Genomic DNA, 26,606 nt, shown 5'->3' with positions numbered 1-26,606 from the left:
GAGTAAAATATTTTTAGGCTTCAGCTCCAGGGTTACCTATGTGTATTTTCTATAAGGAACATGAATTGCTGTTGTAATAATAACACGATACAGTGTTTTTCAGAAGCAAGATATTTGTTCCAGTTTGTTCTAGTCTGCTCTGTTTTCCTTCCCACTAGAGTTAATGCAGAAAACCCAAAATCCCAGCTGAGAGATGTACCCACACATCGACACCATCCATATTTGTTTGTTTGTTTCTCCCCAAGAAGAAAGATGTCAGCTGGAAGTATAATACGACATCATTTATTTCTGCCTACCTTTAAAACAAACTTTTCACATGACAGATATTTTTAATACGTTATCCTCCCTAAGTTCCCCGTCCCCACTGCCATGTGGCCAAATAAAAAAATGGCCAACCCCTCCCCTCCTGGCTGTTGCTTTCTGGAAACCCAGGCTCCTTTAGGGGATTGGGAAATGGAGGATGGGAGAGAAGCAAATGAGCACACAGGACTGAAAAGCAGATTTTCCCTCCAAGCCTGGCTAGGGGAGTGTGCAGAATTCCTTGCGTTCCATGGGTAGTGCCCCCGGCCCTCTCTCTCCTAGTGCCCCAGAGTCTGACTAGCCACCCAGAGGCCCTGTGGAAGCGGACCCTCTGCAAAGGCACTGACTGCCCTGTGCACAGAGCAGCAGGACACACACCCCTCCAGGGACTGCACAGACCTGGTGGTGAGGTTGCCAGGGGTGACCATGAGCTGTAGACTTGAGAGCCCTCCCCTGGCCCCTGTAGTCTGTAACTCCCTGGACTCTTCACGGAGCCCCATAGAGAAAGAAGGAGCAACACAATGACTAAAGGTCAAGTTCACTCCAACATGTTGGGAGCAGGTGGGCACACAGCCAGATTTTGTTTTCTTAATGAAAAACATTTGACATTTGTTGAGCTCCAAGTTTTAAAGTTAGAGCCACACCTTTATAGTAGCCATTCTTATGTGGTCCCTATAATTGCTTACCTAACAAATAGTGGATATTCGGAAACAAAAAAGCTTATTGAGCGAACTAATGCAAAATTGTTCAAACTGAACCATAATAAAATGAGGCTGTAAAAATATTTTTACGGTATGTAGTAGTGCTTCCTGATATAAGTGAGTGTCTAAATGGTAGAAATTAAGGTGTCTTCCTCACAGTTTCTAAAGTAGACGCTCAAATTGCAAAGTTAATTTTCTCTTCATATTATGGTAGTAAATTTCATAGAACATAAATAACAAACCCAAATAGGTGATATATAATTACTTCTCTAAAATTTCTGAAAAGCTCTTATGTTGTTTTCAGGAGGCTTATCTTTAAGAGGAAATACCATATATCTTGTATATAGTGAAACTGAAATGTTTATCTAAATTCCCTCATTGGGACCCCTATAAGGGAACAGACTAACAGAGCAGGAATCTCAATCCAGCTGAGTGAGGGCTGAGAAGAGGCAGAGGTGGGCTCCGTATAATCATCGAGGAAAGAACAGAGAGAATCTAGCTCTTATTTATCAAGCACAGGTTTTCTCAGAGGCAGATACAGACTTTGTGAGGCCAGATGCTTATCTAAGCTGGAGATCACTTTAAAAAAATCATTAAAGAATTTTTACAAATACAAAATACCAAAGTGAACATGTAATGAGAATTGGGGAAAGAAATCACTACAAAGTCCTGATAATGAGAAATTCAGGTACCTTTCCCCTGGGATCTCCAGGTATTTTATCTGAATGCTTACACACAAATGCTTGTCAAGCATAATCTGGTTTCCCCTCCCCACAGAACTCTCTACAACTCCCAGTCACCCCAGCATTCATGGGGCCTGTGCAAGTGAGGGGCCAGAAAACTGAAGCTACATTAGGTTTATGTTAAATCTGCCTCTATTACCAGAAGGAAGGAGGCCCCAGTGGAGCCGGACTGAGTATAAATCAACTAAAGAGCTTGCTGCCCAGTGGAGAGGAAATATACGAGCCTTGATTCTGAAACGTGCTAAAGCTACAAACATGCATAGGTTGAGAAGGCTGTAGGTGGTCATTGTCACTGGGACACAGCCACGTGGTCAGGCACGTTGGTCCAGCAGAAAGACCCGAGTAGACATCAGAAGATCAAGGTCTAATCCAGCCCTATGACCAATGCCCATGCCTGGGAGTCCTCCTCTTGTCCTCTCTGGGCCTAAGTTCCTTTCTGTAAAATGAGAGTAAAATAGGGCTTCCCTGGTGGCACAGTGGTTGAGAATCTGCCTGCTAATAGAGGGGACACGGGTTCGAGCCCTGGTCTGAGAAGATCCCACATGCCGCGGAGCAACTAGGCCCATGAGCCACAACTACTGAGCGTGCGCATCTGGAGCCTGTGCTCCGCAACAAGAGAGGCCGTGATAGTGAGAGGCCCACACACCGCGATAAAGAGTGGCCCCCGCTTGCCACAACTAGAGAAAGCCCTCGCACAGAAACGAAGACCCAACACGGCAAAAATAAATTAATTAATTAATAAACTCCTACCCCCAACATCTAAAAAAAAAAAAAAAGAGAGTAAAATAAAAATATCTACCCTGCCTACCTTGAAAGACTCTTTCCAATATTAAATGAGATAAAGTGGGAGGACATGATTTGAAAAATATGTTAAAAATGCTGCACAGGATGCTGTTATCCTCACCGTTAATAAGGAAACTCAGAACATGCGTCTTCCAGCAGTAACTTCTGTTTTGGCTGAATATCCTGACCTCTCACCAAAGGTCCTCTCGGTGTCCGTTAGAAACAAACTCCAGGGCTTAGCGAGGGAGTATGTGCTGTGTGTGTATGTATGAATATGTGTATTGTATCGTATATCAATTAAATGAATCTCTGCTGGAAACCAAACCCTTGGAGAGAGAAAGCAGGAGAGGAATGAAGGGCTGACCACAGCCAGGAGGGCCTGTGACGTCACCACCCGCCCCAAACCCCTACGGCAAGAAGACAGTGACCTGCTTTTCGGTCATGGCCTGTTCATACTCGGCCTGCACCACATCCAGCTCGGCTTGCCTGTCGTCCAGCTCAGCTTGGGCCTTCTGCAGATCCTGCATGGCCAACACGTAGCGATTCTCCTGCACCACCAGGTTGGCCTGCACGGGACACACACAGGGTGAAGAGATGGGCAGCAAACCGAACACCCAGCATGTCAGAGTCTGAGAGCTCAGCAGCCACATGTTACACCTGTTCTTTGATCCGCCCCTAGACTCCTCTCAAATTGCATGGTGAGGAACAAACCTTAATGTGAACTTGACATGTCTGTAAGCAGAAACTTATAATTCATTAGAAGAGAGTCAGCAAATTTTTTCCGTAAAGTGCCAGAGAGTAAATATTTTAGGCTTTTGGGGCCAAGAGGCAAAATCAAGACTATTGTTCAGGTACTTAATTTAAAATTTCACGAGCCACACAAATACAGGTGGTGGGTTAGACTTAGCCTGTGGACCATAGTTTGCCAATCCCTAAATCAAAACATTGTAATATTAAATGTATATAGGCAAATCACAGAACATTTTAATACTGAGTTGTAGAAAAAAAATCTGAATATTTAGAACCATCTGCCTAGCAGGGCTCATCACTGTTAATGAGGATGTTAAAACAAGACAAAGGATGAAACATGATTAACCACTGAATATAAAGATCTAGGTTTTATGGGTGGTGATGGACTTGATAGCATGCCTGTCATTTGCATATATTGCTTGCCATCCAGAAAAGAACAGATACTTGAGCTGTGACCAAATAATAATATTTGCTTTTAGGAAGCTACTAAAAAAGACTCAAAAGACATAATCAAAGCAATATTGGAAAAAGATGAGGTGTAGAAAATAGTCCATGGAATTAAAATCCTTTCAAAAAAAATTTGAAATCAATGTTCTCCCTTTAAGTCTTACTAAAGTAACCCACTAATGTCAAACTACTGCAGCCCCAAAGATCTTGAATATTTTCTAGGACTTTACTCAAGAGGGAGGGGGATATATATATATATACATATAGCTTATTCACTTCATGCTACAGGAGAAGCTAACACAACATTGTAAAGCAATTATACTCCAATAAAAATAATAATAATATGAATTTTTTAATGAAACTCTCAAAAGCTACTAATCAAAGGGTATAAAATCTTTCAAATCCAGCTGCTCACCTTAGAAGCCATAGGACTCTATTAAGATTACTTAAACTCTGCAAGCCTCAGTTTCTCCATTAAGATATTGAAAAACTACCTCCTAGGATTTGTGAGTGTGTGTGTGTGTGTGTGTGTGTGTGTGTGTGTGTGTGTGTTACATAAAATAACATATGTAAAAACCCAAGCCTGGGACCTGGCATATAACAAGAGTTTGATTAAATAATACAATAGATATTATTATTTTTATTATCCATGTTCAATATTTAAGACTCTACTGTTGTTATGTTTTGCTTATGTAAACTAACATTTACTGGTTTTCAAAGAGTGTCCAAGGAGAAATCTCATATGAATGAAATTGAATAGAATCTAAATTGCTACTCTTATAATTAAATTTGTTTAAGTTTACTCACTACTAGAAGTCACTTGGCCCATCTATAGGAATTGTAAGATGAAAGAAGAGTCTCCTTCGCTAATTAGTGGTGAAGAGGTTCCCATAGGAGTTTAAGGAGTGTCCTCAATCCCTCTTTACTTGGAAAGCAGGAGTCCGCAAGTGAAGCCCCTCCAGGAATAAGTGAAGTTAGAGCTCTTGGTCTGTATTTCTTAATATATTGAGCAGAGCTGCCGATGATAACCCGCCCTTTCTTTGTCTTCTACTTCCCTCTAAGCAGTGAATGTGTAGCATCTACAAAGCTACATTTATTTTTCTGACAATGGCAATTAGGAGAGACCTGACAAACTGAAGACTCCCAGATGCTGGATGCTCCTAAGGACATAGGGGGCACTCCCAGAACAGGCTTCTCAGAAGAGAAGCATAGGTTCCAGGTACAAGTAAAAGGTCCCCCCTCCTGCCTGTGTTCCCTTCACTTCCTACTGTAGGACCTATGTTGTCCTGGGACTGGGTGGAGCCTGAAACGTACAGAATGTAAGGGAGGAGATGTCATCATTCTTATGTAAGCCTTGTTCAGAGCATCCATTATTTTGTACTGGTTTCAGCTCATTTTATTTAAAGCAACTGCAACAAAATAAAAACTCCCCATTGTGAATTCGACTGTAATTCCCTTAAAGACACTTATGTATGCTTACCCACTGGAAATATTTGCAAAGGACGCCCTGTACTTTTCACTGGATATGGTTGTTATAATTCAGTCAATATCAGAATGTCCGATTGTGAGCTATGTTGGAGTCTCCATTGGTCCCCAAATCCGCAATGCCCAACAGGATGACATCAACTATTTGCTCTAAAAATCTCTGAGCCAAATGAATCCCTTCTCTTTTAAGTTGCCCTTGGACCCCAAGGGCCTCCACCACTGAATAAATGGCCCTGATATGGGAACAATGAGAAAATAAAATGGGACTTGCAACTGGATCCCTATGTTCTTTTCATTCTTGATTATTTTCAGCGTGATTATTAAGTTCCTTGGGTAGTTTATAAGTGTACGTGGATTTTAGTTGATGGTTGAGTAAGATCAGACTTACAAAAAGCAAAATAATCAACAAAGCCATACGTATGAGTTCTGAGGCATCAGTATTTCATTTTCAAGACAGGTACTTGCCTCTCCATCTGCTAAAGACTGAGTGTCACTGAATGCTGGGGGGATGTGGACAAATGAAGCTGAGAAATGCAATTACTCAAAGGGAAACACTGGTATGCTCTCAAATCATTTTAAATAAAGGATGATATTCAGTTTCTTTCCTGAGGGACAAGAGAGGGAGAGGGAATAAATACTATGTTGTCCCTGCAGCCAAGACCAGACACCAGTGACTGTGTCCACCCTGCCTCATTCACCTGAGTCCCTGGCAGGAGATCTTGGACATTGTTGGTGGATCCTATGCTAGAGTTTCCTGTGTTTCTTTTTTTCAAGTTGACATTGTGGGGGAAAAAAGTGTTCAGCAGCCCACAATGGACTTAGTACCCTTGTAGAGAGTCCATGCTTAAGGCTCAGACAATACCAATTGGAGCTGGATTACAGAGAAGAAAGAAACATCCTATGCTCAGCCTGTCTATCGCTAGCTCTCCCTGTGGACTTGGGTACAATAAAACCTGAGGCTTCTGTGTTGCATGAAAGACAAGCCCAGTTGACTCAAAGACCCCCCTGCCGGCACATGTCCTGCAGTTCCACCGAGGAGGCTTACCTTCAGGGGCAACACCTCTCTGTTTATAGAAAAGAAGGAAGCCATGGCCTTGGTCCAGGAACAAAGCCCCGCTACATTCCCACATACACGTTTAGCAGTTTCGATGTTGTAGTCTGCCATCTCAAAGTAAGGATTCAAAAATTCTATCACTTCTTCATTGATTGTGTCTTTGGGGAATTGCTATGGAAGAATGGAGTAAAATAAAGTCAAAATACCTCTTTCCATGAAGTCATAATCATATTATGCTCACAACGCCACTGAAACTGTTAAAACCAAGAATGGATGAATGATCCCATATTTTGTTGATATTTCAGGTTATTAGGCAAAAATCATATCTATTTAGGCATATGAAATGGTACATATATTTAGCATTGTATATAAAAATGTAAAGCATATATATTTAGACATAAATATTTAGCAGTAACCAAATGCTTAATGCATTCAGAGGGAGGTTCTATTAAACTCACCTGAAATGTGAAGAAAATAATTTGGACATTAGACCTTCAGGGTGATGAATTAACTTTTAATCATAGAACTATCAAGATTATGAGATAATTGTTCTTTTCTGGAGGGATAAAATTTTAAAATAGTAGCAGAAATTGATTATGAGGGCCTTCCTGTATTAAGAGAGAAGACTGACCAAACAATGAAATTGGATCTTTGAAAAGTGGTGTTTGATCATCTAACCGAGGATAATTAAATATTTTCCAAGTAGAAAGAAATTTAGCACCTAAATAATTCAGAGAAATAAGCCTTCACAGAACATACATAACACAGAGCAAAACACACTTTCATCCAGACCTCTTTAAATGCAAGTTTCTTTTATGAGACTTGAAAAATAGTGAAGCCAGAAGAATATCTGGGAACAACAGAAGGATGGTGGTGACAAAAGGCAAATAGCAAGGTTGCTTCCAAGAGCAGTGGCTTTGCACCAGGTATATAAGGCAAGTGCAATTCCACAGCACATTTTTCAGTGGACACTTTTTAAGCTCCCCCCCACCCAAGGACCACTGCCATTCCACACACTCAGTCTGATTAATCACTACCTCCTATCCAATCAAAAGCATGTTATTCCTTCATGGTGGCCCTTACATCACAGAGGCTTATATTTTAATTATCTGAAATGAGTCTGTATGGCCCACTGGTTTCAGAAGCTATTTGGTGTTATAGCTGCTGTAAGGCGCCTCACAAGATGCTCTGGCCATAGCAGCCACTTGGGCAATGATAAATTAAAAACTGAATGAAAGACAGTGCTGAAGTTACTGCTTGGGTTATGGATGGGGGATGGGTATTCCCAGTTAGTTGTCTCAAGATCTAAATATTAAAGATAAAACAATATAACTGCCAGAAGAAAACACAGAAGCATTTATTCTGCCTTAGAGATGGGCAAAGATTTCCTAAACAGAACACAGAAAGCACTGTAAGGAAAATATTGATAAATTGGACTATACTAAACTTAAGAATATCTCCTTATCAAAAGACACCATTAATGGAATGAACAACTAAGGCAGAAAGTGGGAGAAGATATTTGCAAACATAGAAATGACAAATTACCCATATTTTATATATAAATTCTACAAAATAATAAAAAATTTAAATGTACAGGAGATCTGTACATTTAAATGTACAGGCACTTAACCAAAGAGTTCCCAAAGGGCTCATAAACTGATGAAAAGATTTTCAGCATCATTTGTCATCAGAGAAATGCAAACTAACCCACAATAATAAGACAACACAACAAACCCTTCAGAATAGCTAAAAGTAGAAAATGGTTAAGACATGGAGCAACTTATACACTGCTTGCAGGTATGTAAACTGATACAACAATTTTTGAAACCTCTTTGGCACTATCTACTAAGGCTGATTAAATGTATAACCTAAGACCCAGAAATTCCACTCCTGAGTATAGAGCCAATAGAAATGAAAACATGCCCACTAAATGACCAATATTCATAGTAGCTTTATTTATAATAGCCCCAAACTAGTAACGTCTCAAAAATCCATCAACAATACAAGGACAAACAAATTAAAGCGCATTACAGCATTTCACGCTGGTGCTGGTAGATATAAACTTATGAGAAACGATTACTAAATTTTCAGAAATTTTACAGACTTGTTAAATACAGCCATTATTTAAAATTAAATTATAAAAACTTACAATTAAATGTTATTTTGAACAAAAATAATGTATAGTCAAAAGTCATCACCTTCTAATTATTTTGCTACATTTTACTGTCTACATTTTTGAGGTCATTTACATTTATTGTATCTACCCAGTGGGACTACCTTATCACAGCATGCTACCATGTACCTCTTCCCAACTCTACATTCAGCAACATCATTCTGGTAGCTTGAAATCAGCCATTGTGGGGATATTTACACTATGAAAATTGGCAAACACTACAAATCAGAGCTTTTTCTTTTTTCTCACCAGAGAACCAGTTGTTAAACATTTGTCACACACTATTGCATATTCATCTACTGGAAAGCTGTGTAGCAATGAAAAAAGAATGAAATACTGTCTTGTGCAACAATAAGAAAGAATCTCACAGACGTGTTGAATGAAAGAGGCCAAAACAAAAGAGTTCATATGATATGATTTCATGTACGTAAATTTCAAAACAGGTGAAACTAATTATTGGGATAAAGGTCAGAATAATGTTTATCTTGGGAGATTACTGACTGTGTTGGGACACAAAAGAGATTGCTGGGGTCTGGAAATACAAATCTTGATTTCAGTGTTCATTAATAGGTATAGACATGTAAATATTCATTAAGCTATACCCTTTTTTTAATTAAATTTTTATTTTATATTGGAGTGTAGTTGATTTACAATATACACTTTAAATTTGTGCATTTTATCATATGTAAATGTTACCTCATAATAAAATTTAAAAGATGCAAGTTAATACTCAAAAAATTACAATTGAGACTTGTGAAATAAAAATATATATGTACTCATATGCAAATAATATATGCACATATGTTTGGGTTCCTTAAAATGATTTTTTTAACTTTTACTGAAATATGCTGCTGATGATGTTTTAATATGCCTAAAATCTGCCAGGAAAAGCTCTAATACTTACAATGCCTTATATTTGAAAGAGAAATTCTACTCTGAAAAAATACGTAAATATAAGTTGAAAATATGTATGTTGACTATTATTCAGGCTTAAAACAGAAGGAAATTCTGCCATTTGTGACAACATGGATGGACCGTTATGTGAAGTGCTATAAGCCAGAGAGAGACAAAGCCTTCATGGTGTCACTTAAAATAGTCAAACTCATAGAAGCAGAGAATAGAATGGTGGTAGCCAGGAGCTGGGGGGAGGAAGAAAGGGGAAGATGTTGGTCAAGGGTCAAAGGTCACTTATGCAAGATGAGAAGGTCCTGGGGACCTAATGTACAGCAATGTGAATATCGTTAACAATACTGTATTGTTTACTTGAAATTTGCTAGGAGGGTAGATCTTAAATGCTCTCACCACAAAAAAAAAGGAAAAAACGGTAATTATGTGAGGTGATGGATATTTAATTGGCTATTTATTGGATTTAGTGGATGGATTTTGGTGAAATCATTTCACAATGTATTAACATATAGCAAAACATCAAGTCATACACCTTAATTATATAAAAGTGTTATTTATCAATTATAGCCCAATAAAGATGAAAAAAATTAGTAAGTTAAAAATATGTCCACAGGGTAGATTCTCTTCAGAAACGTCTTCTATTAAAGGACCCAGATACTCTAATGAAGTCTGAGTCCCCTCCTAGCCCATCATTATTGAACCACCAACCTGTAAATTCTGTAAAAAGTTTCCTGCAGTCATCAGTTTTAAAGATTCCTGCCAGGAAGGAATTGTACAGCCTTTTGCCAGGTCAATTTTCACTGCACTGACTTTCCTCTGAAACAGCAGCAGCACGCAATCCATGATCCTCATGATGAGATGTGGGGGTCGGCCCAGCGTGCGGACAGTAGCAATGTCAGAAGGCTTGATGGTCTGGGGAGGAAAGGAGGTCATCACCCAATCTCAGACAAGATAAGTGAAAACAAACCTTTACTCTCTAAAGGCTACTACTTCAACAGAGGAAAGAAAGCATTTTTAAGTTTGATGCAGTCATGGGAGCTAGATGCATATTTAATCCCCAAGAAAAACCACACATCCCCCAAAGTTCACATTTTTACAATTCAAAGTGACAGCCAAAGGAGATATAGTGAGAGGCGTGTTCACGAGCAGATAAGGAGCTGTGACTTCTCTAAAATTGTAACCACAACTTAGCCTCAGAAAAAAACTTATCTGAAAGGAAAAGAATCGTCAGCACTTAAGTAGATTCCAGGGATTCTAAACCAGGAAAACTCCAGAATTTGCAGTGCTTTTTTTTTACTCATTAGTTATGTAGGTCAAGAATCTGCCTCTCTCTCTCTTAAGACTTGCCACCAGGGACTGACACTAGTTGTAGCCTCAGGGCTGCCAGATTGAATAGTTAGAGGTTTCTTAGCTGGGAACTAACCTTTAAATGATGGAACTTGAGCAATAGGAATTTCACTAAGCTCTTAGAAAAGTTCTGTTCCATTTCTAGTACAGAGATTCTTATACAGAAAATTACTTAATAGTCACCTAGACTTGTTGTAGTCGATAACTTTTCTATCAAACTCTTTATGGAATAAACATTGGAAAAATATTAAAGATAAGCATATGACACTGTCCTATTTCTAGGACATAGTGTACATTAATTCCTTCTAGGTCTTGAAAAACCTTCCATCCGATTTGTATTGGCATCCCTCCTGTCAAAGAAAGGTACAAACCCCCTTCACATCAAAGCTAATGATCTTTTCTCTGAGAATTGGGACAAAAAAGAAGAAAACCACTGAACTTCGTCATTAGAAATGGAACTATCTACTTTGAAAAGGTCTGTTTCAACACACTAGCATATGTGAATTCTAGACAGCTGGAAGTGAAGGGGAATTTGTGGTAAAGAACTGGAAATTGCAGATAGACCTTAATTTGAGATGCTTGGCTATAAAAGAAAGGAGAGAAATATAATACCTGCCAATAGGGAAAGAAGGATCAAATTAAAATGGATATAAAAGAGCTGGACATGTTATTTCACTTTAGTTTTTTATTTGTTTGTTTTAAAATTTACTTTATTGAAGTATAGTTGATTTACGATGCTGTGTTAGTTTCAGGTGTACAGCACAGTGATTCAGTTATACATATATATGTAATAGTTTGCATCTGCTAACCCCAAACTCCCAATCGAACCATTCCCCACCTCCCCCTTGGCAACCACAAGTCTGTTCTCTGTGTCTGTGAGTCTGTTTCTGTTTCATAGATAATTTCATTTGTGCCATATTTTAGATTCCACATATAAGTGATATCATATGGTATTTGTTTTTCTCTGTCTGACTTACTTCACTTAGTATGATAATCTCTAGGTCCATCCACATTGCTGCAAATGGCATTATTTCATTCTTTTTTATGGCTGAGTAGTATTCCATTGTATGTATATACCTCATCTTCTTTATCCATTCCTCTGTCAATGGACGTTTAGGTTGCTTCCATGTCTTGGCTATTGTAAATAGTGCTTCAGTGAAAACTGGGGTTCATGTATCTTTTCAAATTATAGTTTTCTCTGGATATATACCCAGGAGCAGGATTGCTGGATCATATGGTAGTTCTACTTTTAGTTTTGTAAGGAACCTCCATACTGTTCTCCATAGTGGCTGCACCAACTTACATTCCCACCAAAAATGTAGGAGGGTTCCCTTTTCTCCACACCCTTCCAGCATTTATTATTTGTAGACTTTTTGATGTTGGCCATTCCGACCCCTGTGAGGTTGTATCTCATTGTACTTTTGATTTGCATTTCTCTAATAATTAGTGGTATTGAGCATCTTTTCATGTGCCTATTGGCCATCTGTATGTCTTCTTTGGAGAAATGTCTATTTAGATCTTCTGCCCATTTTTTGATTGGGTGGTTTGTTTTTTTGATATTGAGCTATATGAGCCATTTGTATATTTTGGAAATTAAGCCCTTGTCAGTCTCATCATTTGCGAACATTTTTTCCCAGTCCGTAGGTTGTCTTTTTTGTTTTGTTTATGGTTTCCATTGCTGTGCAAAACCTTATAAGTTTGATTAGGTCCTATTTGTTTATTTTCACTTTAGCTTTAAAAGGGGGAATTTTCAAACAGAACTGGACTCAATTATGTTAGGTACCCAGGTAAAAAGAGTCCGGGAGAGGAGTATATCTGAAGCGCAACTTATTTCAGCTAAGTATTAGATTCCTGTTTTTTTCTGCAGGCAAAGCAATATGGCTGTTATATATAAATACATATTTATATATATTTGTGTCAAGTCAGGTGAGCATTGAGATAGGATGAGACACATTCTTTGCTGTTACCTTATTTGTTGTGTAGATTTACGTGGCCTGATGCCAAAAGAGAGTTTGGATGTACCCAGAACTTTCTTAGTATAAATTAGTAGTACCAGACTTCAAGATTTCAAAAGCTCATAAAGAGGCAATAAAATGTAGACAGAACCAATGAAGGAAATTATTGAAAACCTCTCCTATATATTCCCTCACCTTACCCCTGTTCCCACACATTTCTGCATTGATGATTATGTTGAATATTTTAGTGGTAGAGAGTACTAAATTAGAAGGATACTGGAAAATATTTTATAATATCAAAACAAATGCTAAGCTTTTAAATCTTGCGAAAATGTAAATGTGTAAGAACTGAGATACCATATGCTCAGTTCCTATGATGCTGTTAGGTATCATGAGTTCAATAAAGGTTTAGAAGTTACACAATCATTGTCTTCTCTCTGTTGATCAGAGACTCTCAGTGAAGCCAGAGTACCTTAAAAGGGGCAGGGGGAAGATGAGGTCCAGGATCTTAAAGAGATATCTGCACCCCCATGTTCACTGCAGTATTATTCACAATGGCCAAGATATGGAAGCAACGTAAATGTCCATTGACGGATGAATGGACAAAGAAAATGTGGTATTTACATACAATGGAATGTTATTCAGCCTTTAAAAAAAATGGAAATCCTGCCATTTGCAACAATATGGATGGATCTGGAGGACATTATGACAAGTGAAATAAGCTAAAAAGAAAGACAAATACTGCACAATCTCATTTACATGTGGAATCTAAAACAGATTCATAGAAGCAGACAGTAGAAGGGTGGTTGCCAGGGACTGGAGGAAGAAGCAAATGGGAAGGTGATGGTCAAAGAGTACAAAGTTTTCTACCATACAACCCAGCAATCCCACTACTGGGCATATACCCTGAGAAAACCATAATTCAAAAAGAGTCATGTACCACAATGTTCATTGCAGCTCTATTTACAATAGCCATGACATGGAACCAACCTAAGTGTCCATCGACAGATGAATGGATAAAGAAGATGTGGCACATATATACAATGGAATATTAGCCGTAAAAAGAAACGAAATTGAGTTATTTGTAGTGAGGTGGATGGACCTAGAGTCTGTCATACAGAGTGAAGTAAGTCAGAAAGAGAAAAACAAATACCGTATGCTAACACATATATATGGAATCTAAAAAAAAAAAAAAAATGAAATGGTCATGAAGAACCTAGGGGCAAGATGGGAATAAAGATGCAGACCTACTAGAGAATGGACTTGAGGACACGGGGAGGGGTAAGGGTAGGCTGGGACAAAGTGAGAGAGTGGTAGTGTATATATAGACATATATGCACAACCAAATGTAAAATAGATAGCTAGTGGGAAGCAGTCACATAGCACAGGGAGATCAGCTCAGTGCTTTGTGACCACCTAGAGGGGTGGGATAGGGAGGGTGGGAGGGAGGGAGACGCAAGAGGGAAGAGATATGGGAACATATGTATATGTATAACTGATTCACTTTGTTATATAGCAGAAAATAACACACCATTGTAAAGCAATTATACTCCAATAAAGATATAAAAAAAATTTTCTTAAAAAGAGTACATAGTTTTCGTTATGTGAGATAAATAAATTCTAGAGATCTACTACACAGCATAGTGCCCATAGTTATCAATACTTTATTGCATACTTAAAATTTGTTAAGGGGGTAGAGCTTAAGCTGTGTTCTTATCACAAAAAAATAGTAATAATAATAAAGGGAGCTGGAGGAAACTTTGGGCATTGATGGATATATCTATGGCCTTGAAGATGGTGATGCTTTCATAGGCATACACTCATCCCAAACTCAGTGAGCTATACGGATTAAATACGTACAGCTTTTTATACGTCAATCTTACCTTCATAAATTGGCTTTTTAAAAGTGGGGCAGGGGAGATGAGGTACCCACCAATCTGAGAGACTAAAGACCCTGGAGGACTTCAAGGATTAAGGAGGACAGTTTAGCCAGTGCAAGGAGGGATGGAGAAAAAATAAGGAAAGATATATCACATAAAACAGTAGCGTGAAAATTGGAAAGATAAAAAAAGAAGACAATATCTTCATTGTCTCAAAAGAGTAGAAATTCCCTTATACAATATGTTGTATATTGACTCAGAAAGCTTAAAGACTTAACTTGGATCAAAAGCATTTAGAAGTGTTTCAGGTGGTGAGCTGAGAAGGTGGTGAAAAATAATAATTACATTATCAAGTAATGATGCATGTTCAATTGAGGTTATATAACTTGAATTAGCAGTGGACAGATCAGCAGTGTTCCATTTCTTCAGCCACATTCTAAGCCAGGAATCAATAACATAAGGCAGTAGTTGAGTAAGACTAAAGTAAAAGCAATTGTGAGTCCAAAACATCTCAAATTGGGTCTTCCAAACTCGACCAGCCCTTGAAGGTGTGGCCTATTTCACTAAACTCAACATATTTTCTCTGAACCCAACCTCTTTGCTAATTTCACCATTTCTGTTCTTGCCACACAATCGCACTGAGTAACTGTGTTGGAACTCTGACATTAACGTGGTACGTTAGCTCAGTAGTCCTTTATTTGGATAATTCATATACACACTCAGAGAATGTTGTATCTTACCAACCTACTCCAACGTCCACAATGAATGAGTGAAAAAGAAATGTTATTTTAGAAATTTTACGTGACTTTCCCAATGTCACATAGCTTATTGGTTACAGAGTTGAAATGAGAACCCAGGACTCCAGATCACCATTATATGACACTGCCCATCACTCATGAGTGAGGAAGATGAGATGTGAAGCGCCATGTGCAATATCTAAAAAACTCAAATAACATCTCCAAGCAGAAGATATGACTTGAAATCATTCCAGTAGAAAGAGCTTTCATCTGAAGCAGTAGAACATTTCCTTGTTGTTATTCATCTTTTCTGCCTTAATCTTCCTCCAAGGCCCTAAAAGGTGGCATCTGTTATATCACAAAGATATACCTGCAAGGCTGCTTCTGCTTCTTCTAATGCTGGCTTTGCTGCTTCCAGCTTTTCCTCAGCAATGGCTTTATCTTTAGAGATGCTGTCAACAATGGCCTGGGCTTTGTCCTTCACCTTCTGTACCTCAACTTTGACCTTTTCGGCAGCCTGTGCTTTCATTGTCACTTCTTTTAAGACCTAATTTAATATAAAACAAAAAAGTACATCAAAAATTACCACAGACCCAGCTGGAAATGCACAGTTTTGCCTTGATTTGTTGATTTTGTCCACTTACACAATTCTTCGTACATAGAATTAAGAGTATGGTATTCTAATGGAAATAAATAATTTGTGCTTCCATGGTTATAATTTAGTGAAGGAGCATACATCATTAACATTTATGAGCTGGGAATTCAAAATGAATATGGTCCACGTGTCAATGTCTACTCACTGTGTCGGCTTTATCATTGGCCATTTGGAGCTCCTTTTCTTTCACTTCCAATTCTTTGCTCAGGGCCGCAACAGACTCCGAAGCTTCTTTTAGCTTTTCCAATCCAGTATTCATTCTGAGATTAAAAATCCAAGTGGGGAGTGTAAAATGTGTGGTTCTCGGCCACACTTTCTAAGCGCTGGTCTACTGATATATATAGTAATGGCGATATTTGAAGAATAATGTATATACAGTAGCAAACCCGAGAGGGCTTGACAAAGAGAGTAAATGTCCAGGCTTGATTCCACACTAAAGACAATTGTATGTTCTTCATAGACCATGTGTGAAAAGAGTTAAGTCTGCTAAGAACACTGCGTGACATGAGGAACGACAGTGTCTAGAATCTGTCTCATGCAGGAAACATGCTTAATGAACTTTAGCTAAAAGACAATAGACTTCAAATGCTTGAAGTCTTATCATGGAGAAAAGGAAATATATAACCTCTGTTTTTCTAATGAGACCAATGAAATTAAAAGAAGAAAGATTTGGGATCAAGCAAAGAAACAAATTTAAAGCCATCAGAACAGCCTCGGGAAGGGCCCGACCGCCTGCTTGACTCTGAAATAATGTGATCTTAAAGACAGGAGGCCTCAGAGTCATTCAGTCCAATCACCCACCCAGAGGTCCCTTATGTAACAACCTTGGCTGATTCTTGGCTATATTCAGGCAGAAGATATAAGTGTTCAGAAAAGAGCAAGGCAGAGCAGGGAAATTGGGAACAAGCTTCAGTGAATAGGGTTTTACTATGCAGAGAACATAAGCATCAGGCAGACTTTTCTATCCCAGACACTCAGAATGTGCAGGAAGAAAGAGATGAGTAGAGCGGGGAGGGGATGTCTGTATTCTCAGCTTTCTTCCAGGTCCACGGTTTCTATTATTGTCATTCAATATTATAGAAAGTGGGAGGCCACATGAAAACTTGGCAACATTTAATCCTATTGGGCAAGAAAAAGCCCCTAGCAACCAGGGAATAATCCTTTGAACAAACTTGAGAGGAAGGTTTCTCAGTCTCAGCACCAGTGGTATTCGGGGCTGAATAACACTTTGCAGTGGAGGATGGTCCCGTGCACTGTTAGGATGTTTAGCAGCATCCCTGACCGCTAACTCTTTTGATGCCAGTAGCACCTCTCCACCCCCTCCACCCTAGCTGTAACAAACAAAAAGGTCTCCAGTTATTGCAAAATGTCCACTAGGAGCAAATTTGCCCCTAGTTAAAAGCTGTTGCTTTAAAATAACTTTGTATTTGGGGCTTCCCTGGTGGCACAGTGGTTGAGAGTCCGCCTGCCGATGCAGGGGACACGGGTTCGTGCCCCGGTCCGGGAGGATCCCGCGTGCCGCGGAGCGGCTGGGCCCGTGAGCCATGGCCGCTGAGCCTGCGCATCCGGTGCCTGTGCTCCGCAATGGGAGGGGCCACAACAGTGAGAGGCCCACGTACCGCAAAAGAAAAAAAAAAAAAAAACTTTATATTTGATCCTCACACTTACCTGTTGGCCAGAGTTTGCACTTCCACATGCTTTTCTCCATATATGAACTTATAGCCCTGAATAAAGGAGAGGTATGATTTGGGTGTCACATGGGTAGAACGTCGGAATCTCTGGAAATAATCAACACACTTCTCAGCTACCCCATCCTGGAAGGAGCCCATGCACTGGACCACTTCCTTCTTGGTTTCCAAACTGCAGTCAATATCATAGGAAGAGAGGAAGTGTTCAGACACTAGAAAGAATAAAGACAACAGCATGTGAAATACGAAAGAGAATTACCATTTTAAAAGTTAACTGGCTTGAGTCACAGATGTAGAAAACAAATTTATGGTTACCAGGGGTGAAAAGAGGCAGAAGGAATAAATTGGGAGATTGGGATTGACATATACACACTACTATATATAGAATAGATAATTAATAAGAACCTACTGAATAATGCAAAGAACTCTATTCAATACTCTGTAATGACCTATATGAGAATAGAATCTAAAAACAAGTGGATATATGTATATGTATAACTGACTCACTTTGCTGTACAGCAGAAACTAACACAACATTGTAAATCAACTATACTGCAATTAAAAAAAATTTTTTTTTTGAGTTGGGACTTCCCTGGCTGTCCAGTAGTTAAGACTCTTCGCTTCCAATGCAGGGGGCACGGGTCTGATCCCTGGTCGGGGAACTAAGATCCCACATGCCATGCAGCGTGGCCAAAAAGTAAAAAAGAAAAAAAAAAGGAAAAAAAAGAAAACAAGTTAACTGGATATTTTTATAAACTAAAGACAATTCTTAGGAATGCATGCCATTTTTATAGCCCCAGCTAGGTAGATATATGTCAGCATTTTTGGCCCCAGGCCTATGACATTAACAATTTTATTTTCCCTTTCATGTACAAAACTATAACAGACTTTAAGCCTATCATAATTCTTTGTTTTCTGGTACATGTACAAAGAAGTTTCTTCTACACAGCTGCAGGTTCTGGTCAGCAGCCAGACTGTTTTATGGTTTACATAAGGACAAAAGTGGTACAAATAACTCAGAAATCAGTGCCCACCTGGTATTCATATTTAACAACCCCATTTATTATTTTTTTTAACTCAGAGCCTGCCATAACCTTAATTCCCCCAGGCTCTGATTGCATTTGGCATGTGGAATGTTCATCACTAAATTTTTTTACGCCTTGGCCATCTTATTCTTAAATGTGGCAGCTGGCCATCTATCAATTCTAATTTATGGTATCCTTTAAAAATGTATGAGTAAAAATCTTCTGTTGTAGACCTTTATCTTCTCAACAGTGCCAGACATGGGACCAATTCTAAGACAGCATTTCTATTATAAGAATAGCCCATAAAGTCAGAGCTAATCCGTCATCACATATATGTAGAGTGTGTGCTAAGCACCCACCACTATGAAACTTGGTCTCCATCCCCAGGAATTTACAAGGGTTATACATAACCCAGTCAAAAATTATCACAACCATCTTTATTCATCGTAGAAGAAAATGGCCTACGGATTTCCTTTAAAAGTGCTAAAAGTATTGAAAAATGTGCATAAGAGCTGCAAATACAAATATGGTCAATAAGGAGGGAGGGAAAGAGAAGGAATGGAGTGAACAAACCTATCAGGTGATAGCTAGTAGAGAAATTAAAAAATGGTATCTTCTCACTGTTAGTAATTAAAGTTCTTAATGATGTAATTGTGGGGCAGTATTTACACCTATGTAAATAATAGAGACAATTTATCAGCTTGGTTACAAATACAGTTTACTGTAGATAATGAAAGGCAATAAATTAAGACACTCAGAAGTCATTTTTTCATATGAGTTAAGCAACCACTATAAAGAACAATTTAAATTCTAGGAAGTTTAAGTCTGGTTATTGGAAACATACAAACTATTCTTGCCTATGACAAATTGTTTGTAGGTTTTAACCACAATGGCAGCAATATTTACTATGTGCCAGGCATGATACCAAGTGCTTTACCTGGCATTATGGGATATTCTCAGGGACATCCCCACTTTCTGAAAACTTTCCTGTATTTACCATGTAATGATTTTTATCCTTACATGAACAGAGAGTATCAATAATGGTGACTTTTTCTTTATTTAGCAAGTTGTCTTTTTATGTCTCCAAAAAGTCAAAGAAGAAAAAATGGAATGGATTCTAAGTATATTTTTCCATATACCCACAATCTCTAAGGCAGGAAAGGTTAAAAAAAGGACCAGTTCCTCTTAGGGTTACCCAAGCCTGCTGAGACTCAGACAAAAGGCCATGGAAAACCCTTTAGTCATCTTCAGTATCCAATCACCAAGGCAGCAATGCCAGTTTTGGGGCCCAACTTCAGGCTGATGTCTGAGGTTGGTATAGATTATATCCTGGTATTGTTTGTTCACTTCACTTGATGTAGAATAAGGTGATGGATGTGTGGGATAGAAGGGAGTACAGTGGCCTCAGTCCCTGAATTTTGGTGCCCTCAAATTCCCACTTCATTTGGATTAAAAGAACTGAAGTAATAAAGTGAGAAGGGCACATTAGTTGCCTATCCAGTAGCCATACCCTCTCTTTGTTACTAAAAGAATCTGGATTTTGCTCAGAGTAACAATCTGCCCAACTAAAAGTCTTTTGATTCTCCAAACCCTCATGTAGCTGGGAGTGACTCAGTTCTGGCCAAAGACATGCAGACAAAAGTCCCTGGGGAAGAATCCTGTCCTGACATAAAAGGCAAAGCTTCATGAGACAACAACAGACACAAAGCCTTGAGATGCAGCAGCCCTCTTGTGCCTATAAGAACAAGAGGCACACCCTAAGGATGACAGCAAGCTAGGAGTAAGGTCCCCACTGGCTTTGTTCTAGGCTGCACATCTGTGTCCTTTCTTGGTAGCAGGAAAATGAAAAAAAAAAAAACTACTTGTTTATGCCACTGCTGCTCTGGTTTTCTCTTACACCCAAACAGATTCTTAATTTCTACATTCAGAAGGCAAGCATATCTAATCCTGGCAGATCCTAAACCACAAAACTTTATTAATTAATCCTTAGGATATCCTTAAGTGATGGATATCACTATGTATATTTTATACACAAGGAAAATGAAGCTTAGAGAAGTTTGCCTGTAGGTAGGAGGATTGGAATTCAAAGCCCAAGATGATGAATTCCAATGCCTACAGCACCTTGATTTAGAAATTCAAATACAACAAAACTATATAGAGTTTTTAGACTGTTAACAAACATTTTTTCATTGAAGCCCGAAGTTCAAAAATATCTCCTGATTAATGTGCTTCATAAACAAAATATGCTAGTTTTTCTGGGAAACAGTGGGAACTACGTGGTTGGTATTACTTTCTGAGTGGTTATTGTGTGCAGTTGCCTCATTTCTTTTTATGATACACCATTAGTTGTGAGCAGTTGCAGAAGCAGTGGTGACTAACTCCTAAGGCCAAAATCTTGTATAGTATAAATCAAGTAATAATTTTCAAAGAGGGCCAGTTTCCTTACATAACTAAAATGGCCTTCTCTTGAAAAGAAATATATGCCATATATATGCTATTGATTTTGTTGAAACTTTAGTTACAAATAAGGATAGCCTATTTTAATAATAATCTGCTGATTTAAAACAGAGTCTAGTAGAACATTATTAATTATCTTTACCTTGGAGAAATCTAAATGAACTTAATTGATTTAGTAGTGACTTTGGAATCACAGTGTTTCATTAAGAAATACAATATCACCAGAATAAAGATAATACAGATACTTAGAAGCAATTCAAAACAACTCCATATAAAGATAAAAACAAAGATTTGCCAAAAAGGAGATTACTAAATGGTGGGAAGGACAAGAATTTTATGAAATAAACTAAAGCGTATATTTCTTTAAATGTTTCATCTAGAGATTCAGTCCATTTAAATTCATACATATAAAAATCTCACTTTTTTTCAGAAGCAATATAATTACTACAAAATCTAGTATTTATGGTATGTGTGGGATAAAGAGGAGGACACTTGGCTTTTTCTGAGTATCTTTAAATTAGAAAAATGCTCTAAACAATAAGAATAAACTACCCAAAATTAAGAAAATAGTACCATTTACAAGAGCATCAAGAAATAAAATTAAACACTTAGACATAAACTCAACCAATGGTGTGAAAGACTTGTACTGAAAACTATAAAACACTAATAAAAAAATTACAGGGCTTCCCTGGTGGCGCAGTGGTTGGGAGTCCGCCTGCCGATGTAGGGGACACAGGTTCGTGACCCGGTCCGGGAAGATCCCACGTGCCATGGAGCGGCTGGGCCCATGAGCCATGGCTGCTGAGCCTGCGTGTCCAGAGCCTGTGCTCCGCAATGGGAGAGGCCACAGCAGTGAGAGGCCCGCGTACCGCAAAAAAAAAAAAAAATTACAGTAGATATAAATATATAGAAAGACATCATATGTTCACAGGTTGGAAGAATTAATATTGTTAAAATGTCTATACTACCCAAAGTAATTTACAGATTTAATACAATCCTTATCAAAATTCCAAAGGCATTTTATACAGAAATAGAAAATAAAAATGCTAAAATTCATATGGAACCACAGAAGACTCCCAATTTTGAGCAAGGACAAATCAGAATCACGTCCTGATTTTAAAATATATAACAAACCTACAAAAATTAAAACAGCATGGTACTAGCACAAACACAGACATGTAGACCAATGGAACAGAATAGACAGCCCAGAAATAAACCCACACATGTACAGTCATATGATCTTCAACAAGGGTGCCAAGAATACACAATGGTGAAAAGATAGCCTCTTCAGTAAATGGTGAAAACTGGACATCCATATGCAAGAGAATGAAATTGGACCCTTATCCTACATCATACACAAAAATCAACTCACTCAAAATGGATTAAACACTTAAACGTAAGACCTGAACCATAAAAGTCTTAGAAGAAAATGTAGAGGAAAAGCTTCTTAACATTGGTCTTGGTAATGATTTTTTGGATGTGACACCTAAGGCACAGGCAACAAAAGCAAAAATAGATGAGTGGGATTACAAACTAAAAAGCTTATGTACACCAAAGGGAACAATCAATAAATGAACAGGCAACTTATGCAATGGGAGACAATATTTGCAAACCTAATAAAGGGTTAAATTTATATTTTTAATATATTTTATAGATATTTATATTTTTATAGATATTTATATATTTTTATATATATATATATATATATATATATAAATGGAACTCCTACAACTCAATAGCAAAAAACACGTAACCTGATTAAAATGAGCAAAGGAACTAAACAGATATTTTTCCAAAGAAGATATATGAATATAAATACCAACAGGTATATGAAAAGATGCTCAACATCACTAATCATCAGGGAAATGCAAATCAAAACCACAATGAGAAACTGCTAGAAGAAAACATAGTAGAGAGGATACTCTTTGACATAAATCACAGCAATATCTTTTTGGATCTGTCTCCTGGAGTAATGGAAATAAAAAATAAACTAAAAAAATGGGACATAATTAAACTTAAAAGCTATTGCACAGCAAAGGAAACCATAAACAAAATGAAAAGACAGCCTACAGAATGGGACAAAATATTTGCAAATGATGCAACCAACAAGGGATTAATCTCCAAAATAAAGAGCTCATACAGTTCAACATCAAAAAAACAAACAACCCAATTGAAAAATGGGCAAAAGCTCTAAATAGACATTTCTCCAAAGAAGACATACAGTTGACCAAAGGTATGAAAAGATGCTCAACATCACTAATCATTAGAGAAATGCAAATCAAAACCACAATGAGGTATCACCTCACACCAGTCAGAATAGCCATCATCAAAAAGTCTACAAATAATATAAAAAATAAAATAAAAAAATAAAGTCTACAAATAATAAATGCTGGAGAGGGTGTGGAGAAAAGGAAACCGTCTTACACTGTTGGTGGGAATGTAAATTGGTACAGCCATTATGGAGAACAGTATGGCGGTTCCTTAAAAAACTAAAAATAGCTCTACCATATGATCCTGCAATCCCATTCCTGGGTATATATCCAGAGAAAACCATAATTTGAAAAGATACATACATCTCAATGTTCACTGCAGCAATATTTACAATAACCAAGATATGGAAGCAACCTAAATGTCCATCGACAGATGAATGGATAAAGAAGATGTGGTAATATATACAATGGAATACTACTCAGCCATAAAAAAGAATGAAATAATGCTATTTGCAGCAACATGAATGGACCTAGGTATTATCATACTAAGTGAAGTAAGTCAGACAGAGAAAAACAAATATATGATATCACTTATATGTGGAATCTAAGAAAAAAAGATACAAATGAACTTATTTACAAAACAGAAACAGACTCATAAACATAGAAAACAAACTTATGGTTACCAAAGGGGAAAGGTGGGGGGGGGAGGGAAAAATTAGGAATTTGGGAGTAACATATACACACTGCTATATATAAAATAGATAAACAACGAGGACCTACTATATGGCACAGGGAACTATACCCAATATTTTGTAATAACCTATATGGGAAAAGAATTTGAAAAAGAATATATACATATATATATATAACTGAATCACTTTGTTGTACACCTGAAACCAGCACAACATTGTAAATCAACTCTACTTCAATAAAAAATAAAAATAATTTAAAAAAACAAAACCACAATGAGATATCACCTCATACCTGTTAGGATGTCTATTATCAGGAAAAAAAAAGATAACAAGTGTTGGCCAGGATGTAGAGAAATGAGAACCCTTGTACACTACTGGTGGAGATGTAAATTGGTACAACCACTATGAAAAGTAGTAAAAGGTTTCTCAAAAAGTCAAAAATAGAACTGTCATATGATCCAGCAATCCCACTTCTGGGTATATATCCAAAGAAATTGAAATCAAGATCCTGAAGAGATATCTGCACTCCCATGTTCACTGCAGCATTATTCACAATAAACAAGACATGGAAACAGCTCAAGTGTCCATCCACGGATGAATGGATAAAGAAAATGCAGTATTTACATACAATGGAATATTATTCAGCCTTAAAAAAAGAAGGAAATTCTGCCATTTGCAAAAACATGGATGAACCTGGAGGGCATTATGCTAAGTGATATAAGCCAGACAACAAGAACAAATAATACATGATGTCACTCACATGAGGAACCTAAAATAATCAAATCATAGAAACAGAGAGTAGACTGGTGGTTGCCAAGGGCTAGGAGGAGGAAATGGGGAGGTATTAGTCAAAAGATACGAAGTTTCAGTTATACATATGAATAGGTCCTATAGACCTTCTGTATGCCATAGTGCCTATAGTTACCCATACTGTATTGTATAGTCAAAACATTTTGCTAAGAGGGTATATCTTATGTTAAGTGTTCTTATCACAAAACAATCATTATCGTCTTCATCATTCAAGTGAGGAGGAATCTTTTAGAGGTAATAATGGATATGTTTATGGCATAGGTTATAGTTTCACAGGTATATACCTATGTCCAAACTTGTCAAGTTGTATATATTAAATATGCACAGATCTTTTTATGTCATCCATACCTCAATAAAGTGGTTTAAAAAAATTAAAATAAAGTATATCTTAAGGAATAAATAAATAAATTAGAAAAATACACAATAATTTAATACTTTTATAGAAAATATTTATTATAATATAAATAAAATATGCTAAAAATGATATATTTTCTCATTAATGTGACTGGAGATAATAATTTAATTCAGAATCAGGATCATAAAAGCAATTTAAATGGTTTTTCTAGAAAGCGTCCTGCTAATTTTCTAAAAAGAATATATGACACTTAAATCCCTAAATGTATTGAAGTGTTTCCAATACCTACAGATGGTATTCTTTCAAAATAACGTAAGGCAGGTTGGTATTAAGTGTAGATGCTGGTTTTCCCAACAAGATTTTATATTTATAAAAGAAAGGAGGTATGTCTCATATCTTATAATTATTTTATCCACTACTGTGACGATCACAGTACTATATATTCATGTAGTATACTGGCTCTAAATATTTACTAGACTAGATTGGAGGCATAGTCACAAAAGCTCACTGGTTATCAAAAGGTTTGAAAAGATTGAAATGCCTAGGTGCATTATATAAAGTTTAAGTGCTAAAGATACAGGAGGTTTAAGAAAAGGGGGAAAAAGTATTCCGAAGCAAACAAAGGAAGAGTGAAGGATCTGATGGGTCTTGATTAAGCTTTGGAACTTAGATAAACAAAGATGAGAGAGAAGATTCTTGATAAAGGGGGACTATGTGTGGAAGAATAAAGATGATTCAAGGATGCTCAGAAATCAAACAAAAGATGTATATCTGAAAAAAACCAAGAGAAGGTTCGTGTTGGATTAGAGAAGACTGCAAGTAAGTTAGGGCCGTATTATCGAAGGATGATGAATTTTGACAGTCTGAGCCATTGGCTGAACACTGTAGGTGTTGAATACTGGTAGCTGCTGAAATTATGAACAAAGATATGTAGTCCTTGAGCCCATGGAGTTTTAGTTTAGCAGGACAGATAAGCATTAATCAAATCATACAACTAAGTACTTAAATTGCAAACTGTGGTTAGTCCCAGGAAGCAAAAGCACAGAGTGCTGTGAAATACGTAACAGTGGAACTGGCTTTGGGGGTGTGGGGAGGGGGTGGGAACAGGGGAAGTTTTCCCTGAGGAAATGACATTTAGCTGAGCCAGGAGTATCCAAACAAGAGGGAGGAGGGCTCAGGGAGAATGGCAGGAAGAGGGCATTGCATGGGAAGAAAAAGGTCACATTCAAGAATCAAGGAGAACAGATCAGGAGGAAAAAGTGACCTCAGGTAAGGCTGAGGAGGTAGGTGGGGTCAGCTTCTCCCAGCCTTGAAGGCCAAGCTAGAGACTGCTTTTTCCTAAGAGCGGTGGAAGGTTTTAAATAGAAAGCAATGTGACTGGGTTTATGTTTTTCTCACTGTTCTGTCCGCATCGTAAGATGGATGAGAGACAGGTGAAAGAGGAGGAGGGATC

General features: G+C 37.7%; 1 protein-coding gene across 1 annotated transcript in view; it reads right to left on the bottom strand.

Annotated features, from left to right (window-relative positions):
- The window catches only part of DNAH5 (dynein axonemal heavy chain 5), a 376,240-nt gene that overhangs the window by 48,092 nt on the left and 301,542 nt on the right, over nt 1–26,606 (bottom strand). Inside the window, exons 58-63 of the mRNA XM_033436578.2 lie at nt 17,585–17,816; nt 16,062–16,176; nt 15,632–15,808; nt 10,051–10,254; nt 6,255–6,434; nt 2,956–3,093 (exon numbers count right to left, since the gene is read on the bottom strand). Of these exons, the coding sequence (XP_033292469.2) occupies nt 2,956–3,093; nt 6,255–6,434; nt 10,051–10,254; nt 15,632–15,808; nt 16,062–16,176; nt 17,585–17,816 (1,046 nt within the window). The remainder of the gene's footprint in view (nt 1–2,955; nt 3,094–6,254; nt 6,435–10,050; nt 10,255–15,631; nt 15,809–16,061; nt 16,177–17,584; nt 17,817–26,606) is intronic.

This window comes from Orcinus orca, chromosome 3 (genome assembly GCF_937001465.1).
Source record: "Orcinus orca chromosome 3, mOrcOrc1.1, whole genome shotgun sequence".
Lineage (NCBI taxonomy): Eukaryota > Metazoa > Chordata > Mammalia > Artiodactyla > Delphinidae > Orcinus > Orcinus orca.
The sequence above is the reverse complement of the archived record's forward strand: the minus strand, read 5'-3'. Positions and strand labels throughout refer to the sequence as shown.